The sequence below is a fragment of the Talaromyces stipitatus genome, genomic scaffold (genome assembly GCF_000003125.1).
Source record: "Talaromyces stipitatus ATCC 10500 scf_1105507295541 genomic scaffold, whole genome shotgun sequence".
In the NCBI taxonomy this organism is placed as follows: Eukaryota; Fungi; Ascomycota; class Eurotiomycetes; order Eurotiales; family Trichocomaceae; genus Talaromyces; species Talaromyces stipitatus.
Window position 1 is genome coordinate 4,493,067 of NW_002990115.1, and position 14,348 is coordinate 4,507,414.

Below are 14,348 nucleotides of genomic sequence, written 5' to 3' on the forward strand. Positions count from 1 at the left end.
ACCCTGTTAAGAATAAACCTGTCGTTTATGGAATCCTTCTAGAATAATAGGACCATTCTCGATGCAAAGTATGCAAGCTTGTACGTTTTTACGACATATTCATACACTAGCGTTGGCGGAAATCAGACTGCTTACGATCCCATAGGTACCGATGAACCTTGAACAATGCGGCAAGCCCTAAACAGATCTTCGAACTCTGCAGATCCTTTGTTAATTGATAAACCCCTAGCATGGGGGCCGGTCATTCACAGTCAATGCTACCTTAGTCGGTAGCTATGTTAAACTTGCTAGTTGAGAGAAGCTGGCTGCCCAGGGGAAGCATGAAAAACTCAGTTCAAGCATGTGCTTGACAATTGGGTACGGTTCTTGGAATGGCCCCATCTCAACAGGGGGACCCCGATAAAGATGTTTATAAACACCTGACCGCCACTGCTTCAACGATTATTGCGAACATTGGAATTCCACGTAAATTCCAATACAGTCATTCCTTTCATCTAAGCATTCACCGTGGTGTTTGCTGCTTCCCTTCGCTTTATACCAACTTGGTCGCGATGGCACCAACATACTCTCATTTGCAGCTGTCGTGGCTGATTGTCTCATTTTTTGGGTATTTGAGTTACTCATTGAAACTACAACCAATAACCTTAACGTCTGCTAGCCTCGCAGCAGGTTCGCTGCATTCCACCTCTTTAGCACTACGAAATAACGAATCATTTTTATGGAGTAGTATGTGTCACATGGAAGAGACTGATGATTTCCTCCAAATTAACATAAATATGTGAAGGCACAATTGGTGATAGTACAACTCTTGCAACACTTACTCTGCATACACCAGATGACGGCGAAAGCATTATCAGCCTTGAGCGCCTTCAAGGCCTGACCACATCTATTAAGTGCTCCAATGATACAATAGCCTTGCAATTAAACGATGCATCAGCATATGTGCAGCTGCGTAATCAATGGGACTGGATGAACCAAGCGGAAAACAATACCGTTATTTTAGTCACGGGTGCTGGCCAGTGTGACTGGAATGAGGATCGTCAGCCTTTTTCTATATCATCATTCAGCTACAGTAACAATAACACCGAACTTGTCTTGTCCGGCTCTAGGGTCGAATGGCGCGAGATCGCATCAAACTACCACCTTCATATGAGTACAATGGCCCAGACAGCCCTGTCCCGACGCGATTACACCGGAGATTACACTTTGGACTTCAATCACCAACTCGGATTTGGAAACTGGAGCTTCCCAATCGACCCTACATTTTCGGTCGGTCTCACCTGTAAGACTTGTTACACCACAGGCGACTTTGCCTTCGAATTCGATTTGAAAACTGAACTGGGTATTCCCGTGGATGCAACCCTTACTATTGCCCCTCGAAATGTCTCAGTCGTCCTCGATCCTACTTTCTCGCTTAGCGGAAATATCGGCAGCAGTCTATCATTCAAAGAAACCTTCCTTCGTATTCCTATTGATGGGATTGCTGTTGCAGGTATCATCGATCTAGGACCTGAGATTGCATTCACCGGGTCCTTAAATATTGGGCCCTTGAAGGGCACGGCATCCGTTACAGCGCGTCACGCTAGCGTAGAGGATCAGCTGAGATGCATCTCGATCTTCTTCGCCATCCGACTTTAAGTCTGCTGGTTGGACCCCACGGGTTTCTGGAATTACGCCCTCTGTATCAACTTCTATTAGCGCGGGGATATCTCTGAGCCTAGTAGCCGATGTTGAATTCGACATTACGGTGCTTGGTGAGAAAGATCAACGTTCAGATATGATTTTGTTTATTACTAAACGGTCTACGTATAGGTGAAGGACTATCGGCTGGGATCGGACTGCAACCTCTAGTAGGAGCAACGCTATCTGCTATTGACGGTATGTAGACAATCTATGAACGTTTCCTTCTCTCTTTTCATACTGACGTATTGAAGCTCCATCTGGTGCCTGTGCAGGTGATCCCGAGCATCACGAATTGGGTATCCAGTTGGCACCATCAGCTGGCGTTTGGTTACTGGCTAGTGTTAGTGATGTAGCCACGGTAACTATAACGGTAAGCAAGGAAATCCAGACAGCAGTAGTTGTGTTGAAATTACTAACTTACCAAAACTAGTCTGAAACTATTTCCCTGCCTACAGACTGTATAGGCATTGGCTCACCTGCCACTACTTCGTCACCTGCTATTGGAGCCTCGTCTACAGAGGCAACTTCCATTGTAACTACACCGCGCCTATCTTCATCCTCTCTACCTTCGCGGACAGCATTCAGGACTTTATCCCAAAGTCCATCAATGACACTTGTTCCGAAGAAATACTAGATCAACTCTAATGCAGGGGGTTGAATCTGATGCGTTCACTACTGGATGTTGCATGAGATTGTTTATCCACTGTATAACATATATTGAATTCAACAATCGTTTACGAACAATACATCTGGTAGCCATGGAGTTTTGTGTTACTTATAGAGAGAGAATTGAAGATATAGTATCAATATGAGTCCATAACCTTGGATCTCTGTAACCCAATCTACCGTCCTACTATTTGTATCTGTTGCTAGATACTACGGTGTTGACATATGAAATCTTCACACGTGCAGCCTCCCGTTTGATAATTGATATATGTGAAATATCCTTGTAAGATATCTATGAAAGATCATTATCTTGTTGGCTTTGTTTGCATGTACTGGTAGCAGGATCCCAAGCATAAATAGCTTGGGAATCCTCCCAGAAATACATCTTGTTTTAAGCAAGCAAGCATTCCAACATTTCTTCTTCCTCTCTTTCCATTTTTCAGTATTCTACTACGTACATACGCTTCATACTTCTTACCTTATGCGGTTTATCGAGGATTAGGACCACTAGATGGACTACTTTACATCAGACATTCCTTGCACACTGCATTTCTCTCCTGCTCATCCATTGGCTCTTCAAGCAATGAGCGGCTGCACTGGGCTATTGAACCCGCATGAAAACACTCTTCTTATAAGCTGTTCCCTTCAACACGGGAATTGGCGTTGCCAGTTGCAGAGCCAGTAAAAAGCGCACATGTTCTCCCACTACCAAATATCAACCATTCCCGCACCGTCTCATAAATGTCAAGCAGGTGGACCTCGAATAGAGTGAATGCAACCCAACCAACACGTCAGCACCATGGCTGTAATAACACTGCGTTCCACATAATTTCCTAGCAATGTAGCTCCTGGTTCCTTCTTGACAAGTGCCATCTTCTGTTTCCATATCCTCTGATTTACAGAACCAGCTATCGGACCGTTTAAGACACATCGCGTCTAAGAGATTCAGCATCCGGTCCATTTCGCACGCCGCCTTATATTCATTACCAATACATCCGGACGCGAATCTGGGCCAAATTGGTTAGTTGACAGTACGAGACCACAAAGTACTCTCGTACCCTAGGCACTGTGGATGCCGTCTCGTCAATGATCGAGCAAAGAATTGCACAATTGTAATTTTATCTCACTACAGAAGCTCAGGAATCTGCTAAGCATGGGCGGCTTATGCCCGATTATTTATAACTAGTGACTGAGGAAAGCATGTGTAGTCCAGTCCAGTCAAACACTACTAAGATCATAGCAAGATTCAGACAGACCGCTGCGATCTTATCGATTACGATAATCCCCTGTGATCTGGAACACTCACGAGCTTCTCAGCCGATCAGTGTGAGGTGCGCAAAGACTTAGGATTGGTCCAACACTGGTTGACGAAAAGCCTGAAATAGTAGACGATAAAAACCATATCCAAAGTCCTTTCCACGGACCAAATGATGTTTGTGCATACTAAGTCCAGTAAACAGAAGGGTCCATGGTAGTTGAGAACTTGGTCTTCTCACCCCAGCAGTCTTAGGGGTTAAGGCTGATGAGCCATATATCCCATCAATGAACCGAAGATGAGTCGGAACAGACACTCCTCTACCTTTCTGCCTTCTAAATTTATCAATTTTGATTCCAAGGCACTAGGCACATCTAGGCCTCCTATTTGTACTTCGACATCTGAGAACCAACCAACGATGTAGAAATGGCCTCATAGCCCTGCCACGAGAGGTAAACATGGTACGCAATATCTGACCACGAGGACAGTGGATTTCAACATCTCGAAATCTACCCAAATGGAGAAAACATGGTAAAAATAATAGATGATTGCCAATGTCAACAACTTCTAACTAGCCCTCATAGCTCCCTTTGATAAATCGACGTAGCCTCAATCTACCTGTGCAATTGACACTGGTTCACTTTGAGAATCGCCGAACTAGACAAGGGGATTTGTCCCCTTGGGCAGTCTGACCTTGAACACCAATGCCTGATTGTCCACGTTATAGCCACTGGCGTCAGAATAAGGATAACGGCCGAAATTCATATATCCTATAAACCGAACATTTACGTTAGAGACGCAAAATCTTGCTTCCCAGTATCCTTAAAGAGAGGAAGAGAGATATAATGAAGACCTACCATTCTGCGTAATGAAATCATTATCGCTGAAAGAGAAAAGAAAATACTCGTCTTTTTCGTTCTTGCCGTGCAGGTCTACCGGAAGCAGGGCGAGGCTCTCCCATTTCTCGTTTAAGAGAGTCTCATTTTGATCACCGCCGTTGTGTACGCCGAATCTATTTAATTGACTGTTGACGTTGAAATCTAGCCATGTACAGTACTGAGCTGGTGTAATTTTCGGATTCAAAACACCATCCGGCGAGATGGTACCATTGTGCGCATCATATAGTGCAGACTTGATGTTAGTAGCTGATGAAATATCAAAAATATCGACATTTCTATAAACGCTTTCAGAAGATTTTTGTCCATGGCCAGCGTTCCTGTCGCGAGCTAGCACAAGAAACTGCTTATCTGAAATGTAGTGAATTTCAGATTGGGCGGCAACTTGAGAATCGCCATCGTACAGTGGTAATGGAACCACATACTCAGCGACATACGTAGGAGCTATTTTAGTCGAACTGAGATCATACTCCACCAATCGAGCATAGCGTCTATTCATCTTTTTCAACCCGCCATCCTGGTTGAGGGCTGATTGTGTAAGAGCGAACAACTTGGTGCCGTCAGATGAAACCGTGAGGCCCTCGAAGCCCTGGTAAGAATCACGAGATAATGTGAGTGTCAAAGGTTCCGTGAGTCTATTCTTGTTGATTATGATAAACGGGTACTGACCTGATTGTTATCTCTTCCTGTTGGGTTATCAGATGGAGTAATCTTCATGTTAAGGTCATAGATTGGTGGAGAGTCGGCACTGAAGCTGACAGAATTGTTGCGCATGGGCACGAACGCTGCGGGAGGCTCAATGGTTTGCAAGAGCAGTCCATCTGCAGAGAACTGATAGATATAGGGCCCATATTCGTCACTCACCCAGAAAGTGCCATCTACTCCAAGAACGAGACCTTCAGAATCTAGTGACATATGGAACCCACCAGGACCAGTACCTCCAAATCCATCCCCGGAGTACTTTGCAGAGGGAACCTCTGGGAATTTCGGAAATGGGAATATTTCCGGATAAGCCAAGTAAGGACCGGTTGCGTCCGCATCTAGGCCAGTCATATGCTGGCCATAGATATCGTGTAGCAGAAGGCTATCGAGATACTTAATATCCAGATTTGGCCCAGAAGGGTTCTCGACGGATGCATTTTCGTCCAAGGTAAGCGTTAGCCACAACTTGTAAATACGGCCTTGGAAGTTGATGGTGCCATTAGTGTTCCACCCGCGGTCTGTTACTCCCAGTGAGAAGAACCCATAATTAGTAAGACAAATGTCAATAGCTAAATAAACGAGACGGTAAAATGCGGACAAAAGCCTGGCAAGCTTTCCTTGAAAAGCTAGCGAGGATAAAACATAAAGCATGAACCTGAATGTACGAAAAGGTATGGACCGTACCTGGTAGGGCGTACATAAGGCCTTCGTAAACATTTCCTCTTCGAGACCATGTACTTTTATCTATAGCGATGGAAGACCCCAGACTGACGCTGTCACCGTAACGATCCCGAAAATCGCTGGCTAAGTATCCATAACCAGCTAATTCTTCATACACATATGTCAATTTATTGCAAATTGTCGTGTTGACACCGGGAGATTTTGTTGTGGGAGAAGCGTTTACGACGCTAGTAGCAGCTGCCAGTACAGCGGGCAAATATAGAATTGAGGGCATTCCGAACCACAAGTTGATGGGTGGCAGGACGAATTGTTAGGCTGAACGAATGGCTCACATATAAGGTTATAAATTCCTTTTTATACCTATGTTCTTAATCTCGCTTCCTAAGGGCGTTTCTCTAGCCATCTTGTTTCTGTTCCCACGTGTCTGTGTTCGTCAGTTGAAGCTAGCAACCCCGACCCAATCCCAATATATCATAATCCCGGATTTAAGCACGCACGAGGTGATGTGGAATTCTTTAATTGGCTGTTAGGATACAACTTGGCTATATCAGAATCAAGCCGCGGGATTATTGTATTTTGCTACTCTATCGTACCCGATCACTCGATGCCCGTTTTACCCAGCTCCTACAAATAACCTTCAAAATTCGATAACATGGTCAACAAAACAGATATTTTAAAGGCCTTTAGTGATCTAGAATCACAAGAAAAGCCTTAATATGTAAAAGCTACTAGGAAATATAATCTTGAGCCTTCGACCATAAGGCGCTAATATAAAGGCCAGACTGTGTCAAACCAGGAAGCAACTTCCAGTCACCACAAACTCCTTACAGTTGCCCAAGAAGAAGTCCTTCTTAATCATATATCGAAGCTCTCGTCTCGTGGATTACCTCCAACGTCTCAAATTCTTCGAAATCTTGTTGTAGAGCTTGTACAACATGATGTTGAGGAGTGCTAGATTCGTCGATTCTGTCACCGCTACCATGATCGAATTGACAGTGTTTATCTGAAAGCAATGGATCATTCTCGCAAAGTCACTGATAATTCAGTATATGTCGAACATTTTTATAATGCAGTATGAACTTCTTACTGGTTCCCTCTTTCAATTTTCGTTGATATGTTATTTAACCAATAAATATACTAAATGTTGGTTTATATGTGCAATCGAGATTCCTGGCACCATGTCGGAACTAAAACGTAATACCGTTTCACCAAAAAGGACGCCCTTAAAGGGAATTTGGTATTTTTGGGGTATTTGCGAACCGTTCCGTAGTTCGACTTCTGTATCCTATTGGAATCTTTTGGTACTAGTCCGAACGGGGTTAGGCTCTGATAGGAGTTGTACAATTTGGGTGAGGAATAATTGACTCTGATTTGCACGTCTTCTAAAACATAGCTAACTACACATCTTGATCCTCTTTATATACACATCATAGTGGCAAAGTATCACGGATTTACGGGATAAATGACCATCCTGACTCCAAACTGTAGGCTTGAGTTTGGCTCTCATGTTCTCACGGATATGTCGTTATTCCGAGGAATCATGATTAGTAATGACATCCTGATTGGGATTAGCGTATCAAATATCCAACACACCCCTCCAGGAATGGAAGCTTAGAGCTTTTTATTCCTGTGTCAAATGGCCTATATTCACTAGTCCTTGGTGTTTTCTCCAATCTAGGAACGGCTGACCGCGTAGAATCTTGGTAAGTCCATCTGCAGCCATTCGCTTGGTGTCCACCCATTCAATCCGGAGGCGCTTCTTGGAGATCTCTTGCCTTAGCCAGTGATGATATATATCAACATGTTTGAGATTCGTTCGAAACTGCGGTTCTTCACTAGTCAATAGTGCAACAGTCTGCTTGTTATCGCATTGGATAGAGAGCTCTCTATCAGGCTTGAAGCCAATTGACCTGAAAACACGTTTCCAAACTTGAAGCCTCTTGGCGGCCTCGGTGGCAGCTCGGAGTTCGGCTTCGGTGGTTGATGTCGTGACTAGGCGTTGTTTTGTGGCTCTCCAGTCGACTGGGCCCCCATATATTTGGACCAAATAACCCTCGGAACTTGTACGGTCAGGGTTGTCTCCAAATGAGGCATCTGAGGCACATATAAACGCGTCTTTCTCAGGATTTTGCGGTGGTGAGAATTCAATAGCTAGGAAGCGAGTGTTATAAAGATATTGGATAACCCTCCTTATCTGCTGGAAATGGGCGATTGAAGGATTTTTCGTGTGTTTGGCTAGTTCGTTGACAGCCTTTGCAACGTCGATCCGTGTCATGATAGAGGCATACAGGGCGGATCCAACAAGCTCTTGATAGGCGTGAATCTCTTGATTAGTTGCTTCTCCTTTTGAGGCCTCAATATTGCCAGATATTGGTGTGTCGACGTTGTTCGTGGTGTTGATATTGAACTGACTGGCTATCTTCGCGATATAGGAATCCTGACAGAGCCAAATCTTTCTCTGGGCTCGGTCACGAAGGATCCTAATGTTCAGAAACCATTCGAATTTATCCATTTTTCGGAGCTCGTATTTGCTCGTAAGGCCTTTCTCAGTTTCTTCGAAAATAGCTTGTTTTTTGTCCTTGTCGTAGAACACAAGGATGTCATCAACAAAAAATAGTATAAGAACGCCATTTTTGATAAATAGACATTCTTCATCAGGTATTGGAACAAATCCCAGGCTTAATAAGGTCGTTGTTAGTTCTTTCTGCCATAACCGAGGACTTCTCCGTAATCCGTATAGAGCTCGCCGTAATTTTATGACCTTGCCACTTTGTTTGAAGCCATCTGGACACAATGTATAAACCTCCTCATCCAATAGACTGTTTATGAAGGCATTCACGGCATCGTATTGCACAATCTCCAAGTCGAATATAGCGGCTAGAGCCATCATCAGCCTAAAATTTCGGGCTGCCAGTGTGGCTGCTCGCTTCTCGAGCTCATTGGGCTGTTGTAGATCACCGCGCACACAGATCCTTGCTTTGAACTTTGAAAGTTTGCCATACTTGTCAAATTTGTATTTGAAAACCCATGTCAGTGGTAGAATATGCTTATTTTGAGGTCTAGGAACAAACTCAAACGTGCCTTTCTTGTTTAAAGCTTCAAACTCGGTTTTCGCAGCTTGTATGAACTGATTTTTGAATTTGTGTCGTAAAACGCCTGTCCAATTCTTAGGTTCTGGTGGAAGCTGTTCTGTAAGTGGTTTTTCAAGCTTTTCTAGTGCAGCTAAAAGGATTTTGTCCGTTGTCGAATCTTGTAGCAACTTTTGCCTGGCTAAAAATGCGCGGCTGAGTTTTTTGTGCTTCTTCCTTGATAAAGAGCTTGATTCTGGACTTAGGGCTCTTTTTGACGGTACTCGAATCCTGGGTCCTGTCACTATATTGCTTTCTGAGAGGTCCGCGTTAATCTCCTGTGCTCGAGAGGTACTAAGGGGTTCCTGAGTTCCTGTTGACTCATTCTTTTCGCTTGAATGCTGAGAGGCTCCTTGAGGCGGGGTAGGTAAGTCGTTGTTGACGTTATTTGCTTTTTCTGCATCATGATTGGCTGAAAGCCTTTCCATGGTCACGGGACTTGAAGATTGAGGAAGCTGTTTGTCGCTGGGGATATTCTTATCCTCGTCAACTTCTTCCTTGATATTATCCTCATGCTCCACCCCTCCAGCTGAGTCGATTTTCAACTTCTTCACCACGGATTTCTCACGATTGTCAATTTGTGTCGCTTCTTGGGCTTCATTTTCTGGATTTTCGTGGTCAATATCCATAGTATCCTGATCCGGCTGGGTTGGTTCGTCAATCTCCATGTTTTGTGGCACATCTTGTTGTATATCCAGTGCTTGACCTGGCCTGCTAATATCCATGGAATCATGAGGTAATGTGCCTCCAGTATTTTCAATATTTGACACAACTGGGCTGACCATGCTTTGTAGATTCATATCTTCGTCAACTGAGTCGATTATATCGTTTTGCTCGATGTCTTCAAGATTTGGTATGTCAACGTTGTCAACGTATCTCTGCACACCTTCTCTGACAATCTCTTTAACAAATGGATGTTCTGGGTCATATTTCTTCGTCTCGTCGAAGATGACGTCTCTGGCGCGTATGACTTTCGATCCATTAGGTCCAGTAGTCCATACCTTCCAGATATTGTGAGCTTCATATCCCACCAAGAATCCTATCTGGGCGCGCAGAGCCATCTTCTCGCTTTTCTTAGTGTCCACTCTGACATATGCCTTAGATCCGAATAGAAACAGATTCCCAACGTATGGTTTCGTCCCATGAGCCATCTCATATGCTGTCTTATAGCCCAAGGCTTTTATCGGAGTTCTGTTTAGGATCCAAACGGCAGCTTTCATAGCCTCTGGCCATAATCCTTGAGGTAAGTTGGCTTCCTGGATTAGGCTGCGAGATTTCATGCTGATAATTCCTCCAGCTCGCTCGCTTGGGCCGTTTTGCTCTGGTGTATCTGGCACGGTGACAATCAGTCTGATTTTTCTCTTTTGAGAATAGTCCCTGAAGCTGATTCCATTAAGCGATGACTCTCCGTCTAGTTGGATCTCCTCAATCCTTGTCTTGAAGGTATGTTCGATCTCTTCAATCATGTTTTCAAGGTTGAAGTTGACTGACTTTGTACGAGTTGTCGTTAGGATGTGAAACTTCGTGTATGGGTCAACAGCATGCAATGCATATGAATCCTTGTTCATTGCAAGATTCATGACAATAATATCCACAAATAACTTTTGGAATGGCCTTGTCGGTGGCGTCATTGGAACTCTGCTGATTTTCTTGCGTATCTTGGTGATTGCACAGACTTCGCATTTTTCCTCGAATCCTTCCTCGTTCCTTTTTTGGAACGGTGCGGTAATGTTTGCTCCCTCAGTGGCCTTCTCTATGTTTTCAATCGATTTATTGGATACGTGGGCGAATCTCTTATGCCATACCTGTGCGGGATCCTTCAGTATTCTTTTGTCAAACGAACTTAAGGCTAACTCCTTTGATAGGGATGTCTTAGAATTCTTATTCGAGTTCCATTCAAGCAGATATAGCTTGCCAGTGCATTTGACATGGCAAAGGTCCTCGTTTGTTCGCTCGCTCCACAATCTGTCGGTTTTTCCATCGTATTTGATACCGTGGCTCCGAAGCTGGCTCATTGAGATAATTGTTGTAGGAAACCCTTCCACATACCACATTTCCAAGATCCGTATTCCTTTGCATATAACTTTATCGCTAATAGGATCTGTTGGGTGAAGGATGTACTGTCCTGGTCCATACATTTGGATCTCTGTTTTTCCGGCCATGATTGTTCGAACATTCGACTGCATATTAATAAGCTTATCCCGTTTATTGGTGATATGAACTGTCGCTCCACTGTCGAGTAAGGTCATCTCCTTAATATCAAGATTTCTGCTTGAGGCTGACAGTGCTGTACTGATCGGTGGATTTAGAGATGGTTGCTTGGCGTTGAGAAGTATGCCAATATACTCATCCGAATCATACAATAAATTTGCTGATTCTTTATTCCCATTGTCATTCTTAGCATCAGTTAAAAATGAGACTTTCGTCCCACTACTGCCTTCTTTTTCCAGTTTCTTCTTGATTCTTTGGAGCATTTTTGCTCTGGGATGTCCATGACGTCGCTCTAGTTGCTCGAACTTTTTCTGTATGGCTTCATCTGGTTTCCAATTGACGGTACGTTTCTTCGAATTCACATATGGGCAATCTTCAAATAGATGTTCCTGACCGCATATGCAGGTTCTCGTCTTTTGTTTGGGTGTTGTGTCTTGTTTTTCCTTCTCTGTCTGGTCGGATTTATCGCCAAATGTCGCCATAGCAATATCCCGTCTGGAAGGTGGATTAGATTTGGTATACACCTCTTCCCATTGTTCGAATTGACTAATAATCTCATCAACTGTTGGTATTTCTATTAGATTGGTAGCTCCAGAATCAAGATCGAATTCGATCATACGGGTGGTCCATGTCTCATAGAACTTGGGTAAAACATTCTCAGTTGTTTTGATGAAGTCCCTGGTTAATCGGTCGTCCGGAATCTCAGTGAATTTGGCGAATTTCATGTCAATTATTAAATCTCGCCATTTCTGAATCAACTCTTTTGGTTTCAAGGAATTTTTCGTCATTATGAGCTCTCGATGCTGCTCAATTAACAAGGCTCTTTCTCGGTTTGGTTTTGGAGCAAGCTCTTTCTTAAGCTTTCGTATTATTTCAGAAACTTCGCTGATTTCTCGAATCATAGGCTTATGTCCAATGTACACAGTGTCGAGAATATAAGAACGCATATGCTTCATACGTTTCTGGTGTTTCTCGTACCGACTGAGTTGTCGTTCGTATGTGTTGGATTCAATCTGATATTTCTGTAATAACAGCTGCGCTTCACTTGTTTTGCTGAAGTCTATCTCAGGCGCAACTGGCTCCGTAGGCTTGGCTGGTGCGGGCTCAAGTACCATCCGGTTTGGGTCAGGGTTAATGTATTCCCATACATTCTCCTTCATTGCCTCCGTGCTAAGCTGTTCGATCCATTTTCTCCAGTCGTCTGTCGTTTTTAGGATTACAATGTTCTTCCTGGTATCCATTGCTAATATCTTGTATTGCTCTTGGATCGTTTTGAACTGTATCACAATCGAGGACGCTCACTGGTTTGGTATCGTGGCTGGCTGTACAAGATTTCCGAATTGAGGATTGATCTGTGAATAGCTTCAAGTGTAGCTCACAGTGATCCCGGGCTCATAACTATTGGAATCTTTTGGGTACTAGTCCGAACGGGGTTAGGCTCTGATAGGAGTTGTACAATTTGGGTGAGGAATAATTGACTCTGATTTGCACGTCTTCTAAAACATAGCTAACTACACATCTTGATCCTCTTTATATACACATCATAGTGGCAAAGTATCACGGATTTACGGGATAAATGACCATCCTGACTCCAAACTGTAGGCTTGAGTTTGGCTCTCATGTTCTCACGGATATGTCGTTATTCCGAGGAATCATGATTAGTAATGACATCCTGATTGGGATTAGCGTATCAAATATCCAACATATCCTGCTAGTCACGTGATTTTATTCCAACATCTCGACTGCACCCGCACATCCAACACTTATTGGTCACAACCGCCCTCGATTTCGAGTTGATAGGCGACTTCCTTTTTAATTATTCATATCAAACAGTCAGAGGCTCAAATTCCTCACCCCTCTCTACTACTTAGCTCCCAAGAGCGCGACCGTTGACGCGTCTCAACGCGCCTGGCAACACCATGGCGCGTAAAGGCTCTGGTACAGATGGCCCTCTACAGACAGCCCTCCTGGAATCCACGTTTGCAGCCACGACAAGAGCTTCTGAAGGACAGAAGATCTTCAGCCCTATAGCTGCACTCCTCGACAAACACCGCAGCCAAACCGCCGGCCTTGCCCCTCACCTACTGAGAGCCCTCACCGCTCTAAGCGATGACCTCGCCTCAATAGCCCAACAACATTTCAACGCCTACATTAGCGGTATCTCGACGACCTCTATTCCCCCTGCCCTATCCTCTTCCTCTTCCCTCACCCCAAATTCCTTCCTCCCCTTACCCCCTCTCTCACGCCCCCCCTCAGGTCTTGAACAGTCAACTTATGCGACTATTACCCAACATGCCCCAGCCAAATCAACTCCCACCACTCACTCTAAAGCCCCTGCTAAAAAGCCTATGCCTCTGATTAAACAACCCCTTCCTGACAATCGGCTCTTCGTACGTCTCCCAGCTGATCATGCAGCTAGAAAAATGGAAGCCTACACTATCTACTCTAGCCTAAGGTCTCAACTAAACTCAAACAGTGCAGCACTAAAAGAAGTTCAAACCACAAAGACTGGCTTTGCACTATGTCCCTCATCTCCGGAAGCCTTCCTAGCCCTTGAGGCCCAGAAAGAGATTATCTCTGCATTCTTTGTTAACTGCCAGATAGAACGCAGCTCCCGATGGGTCTCATATCGAGTTACCAATGTGCCAAGGAAAATTGGCTAAATCTTGAATGGCCAATACTCTCTAATCCCCGTCAATCCTACACTTCTGTCCTCAGAAATAAGCGAAACTACAGGGCTTAAGCCCACATCTATTAGCGAGACCACTTCAAGCGCTGTCAACCCTGATACTCCCTCCTTAAGCTGGTTTGTGAACTTCCCAGAAGGCATGAAAACACCACTACCTATCCAACTACGTCTTTTTGGTACTATCACCAATGCTCGTCACCTCCCTAAGAAAACAACAGTTATTTAATGCACACGATGCTGGAAATGGCATAATGCAAGATCCTGTGCCCGCCCCTCTCGATGCCAGCTATATAGCTCCTCAGAGCATACTGAAAAGGGCCATGCCAATCGCTGCACAGCCCTGGAACCTCATCAATGCCCTCCTAGATGCATACACTGTCATGGACCACATCCAGCTGATTTCTTAGAATACCTCCTGCGCCCTAGAGGCAATACTA

At 44.3% G+C, this 14,348-nt stretch overlaps 5 protein-coding genes across 5 annotated transcripts in view, besides 4 other annotated features; 3 read left to right on the forward strand and 2 right to left on the reverse strand.

Annotated features, from left to right (window-relative positions):
* The first annotated feature begins 448 nt into the window (after positions 1-448).
* Positions 449-1,880, forward strand: TSTA_039820 (uncharacterized protein). Its single transcript, XM_002481177.1, has 3 exons — positions 449-726; positions 785-1,754; positions 1,813-1,880. Exons 1-2 carry the CDS (start codon positions 552-554, stop codon positions 1,636-1,638), a joined length of 1,029 nt encoding a protein of 342 aa, XP_002481222.1. The 5' UTR covers positions 449-551; the 3' UTR covers positions 1,639-1,754; positions 1,813-1,880.
* A 2,381-nt stretch (positions 1,881-4,261) lies between these two features.
* TSTA_039830 (uncharacterized protein) lies at positions 4,262-6,309 on the reverse strand (the record flags this gene model as incomplete). The annotated part of the gene is made up of 4 exons (XM_002481178.1): positions 5,887-6,309; positions 5,170-5,720; positions 4,462-5,089; positions 4,262-4,374 (listed from the first exon to the last, which is right to left on the reverse strand). The coding sequence occupies exons 1-4, from the start codon at positions 6,155-6,157 to the stop codon at positions 4,262-4,264; spliced, it is 1,563 nt and encodes a 520-aa protein (XP_002481223.1). The 5' UTR covers positions 6,158-6,309.
* A 238-nt stretch (positions 6,310-6,547) lies between these two features.
* Positions 6,548-6,925: a mobile genetic element.
* A 310-nt stretch (positions 6,926-7,235) lies between these two features.
* TSTA_039840 (uncharacterized protein) lies at positions 7,236-12,463 on the reverse strand (the record flags this gene model as incomplete). Its single annotated transcript, XM_002481179.1, has 1 exon — positions 7,236-12,463. The coding sequence occupies one exon, from the start codon at positions 12,461-12,463 to the stop codon at positions 7,505-7,507; it is 4,959 nt and encodes a 1,652-aa protein (XP_002481224.1). The 3' UTR covers positions 7,236-7,504.
* Positions 7,526-9,421: a mobile genetic element.
* Positions 9,581-11,338: a mobile genetic element.
* Positions 10,151-11,119: a mobile genetic element.
* Positions 12,464-13,141: 678 nt separating the features above from the next.
* On the forward strand, positions 13,142-13,885 carry TSTA_039850 (uncharacterized protein; the record flags this gene model as incomplete). Its single annotated transcript, XM_002481180.1, has 2 exons — positions 13,142-13,379; positions 13,479-13,885. 2 exons carry the CDS (start codon positions 13,142-13,144, stop codon positions 13,883-13,885), a joined length of 645 nt encoding a protein of 214 aa, XP_002481225.1.
* A 244-nt stretch (positions 13,886-14,129) lies between these two features.
* Positions 14,130-14,348, forward strand: part of TSTA_039860 (uncharacterized protein) — a gene marked incomplete at its 5' end in the record, with an annotated part of 1,042 nt that continues 823 nt past the window's right edge. The window contains one exon of the mRNA XM_002481181.1: positions 14,130-14,288. Within this exon, the coding sequence (XP_002481226.1) occupies positions 14,130-14,288 (159 nt within the window). The remainder of the gene's footprint in view (positions 14,289-14,348) is intronic.

Coding starts and splice junctions, on each gene's coding strand:
- TSTA_039820 (XM_002481177.1), top strand. CDS start 552: ATGGCACCAACATACTCTCATTTGCAGCTGTCGTGGCTGATTGTCTCA. Junction 727..784: donor CGAATCATTTTTATGGAGTA/GTATGTGTCACA, acceptor AAATATGTGAAG/GCACAATTGGTGATAGTACA.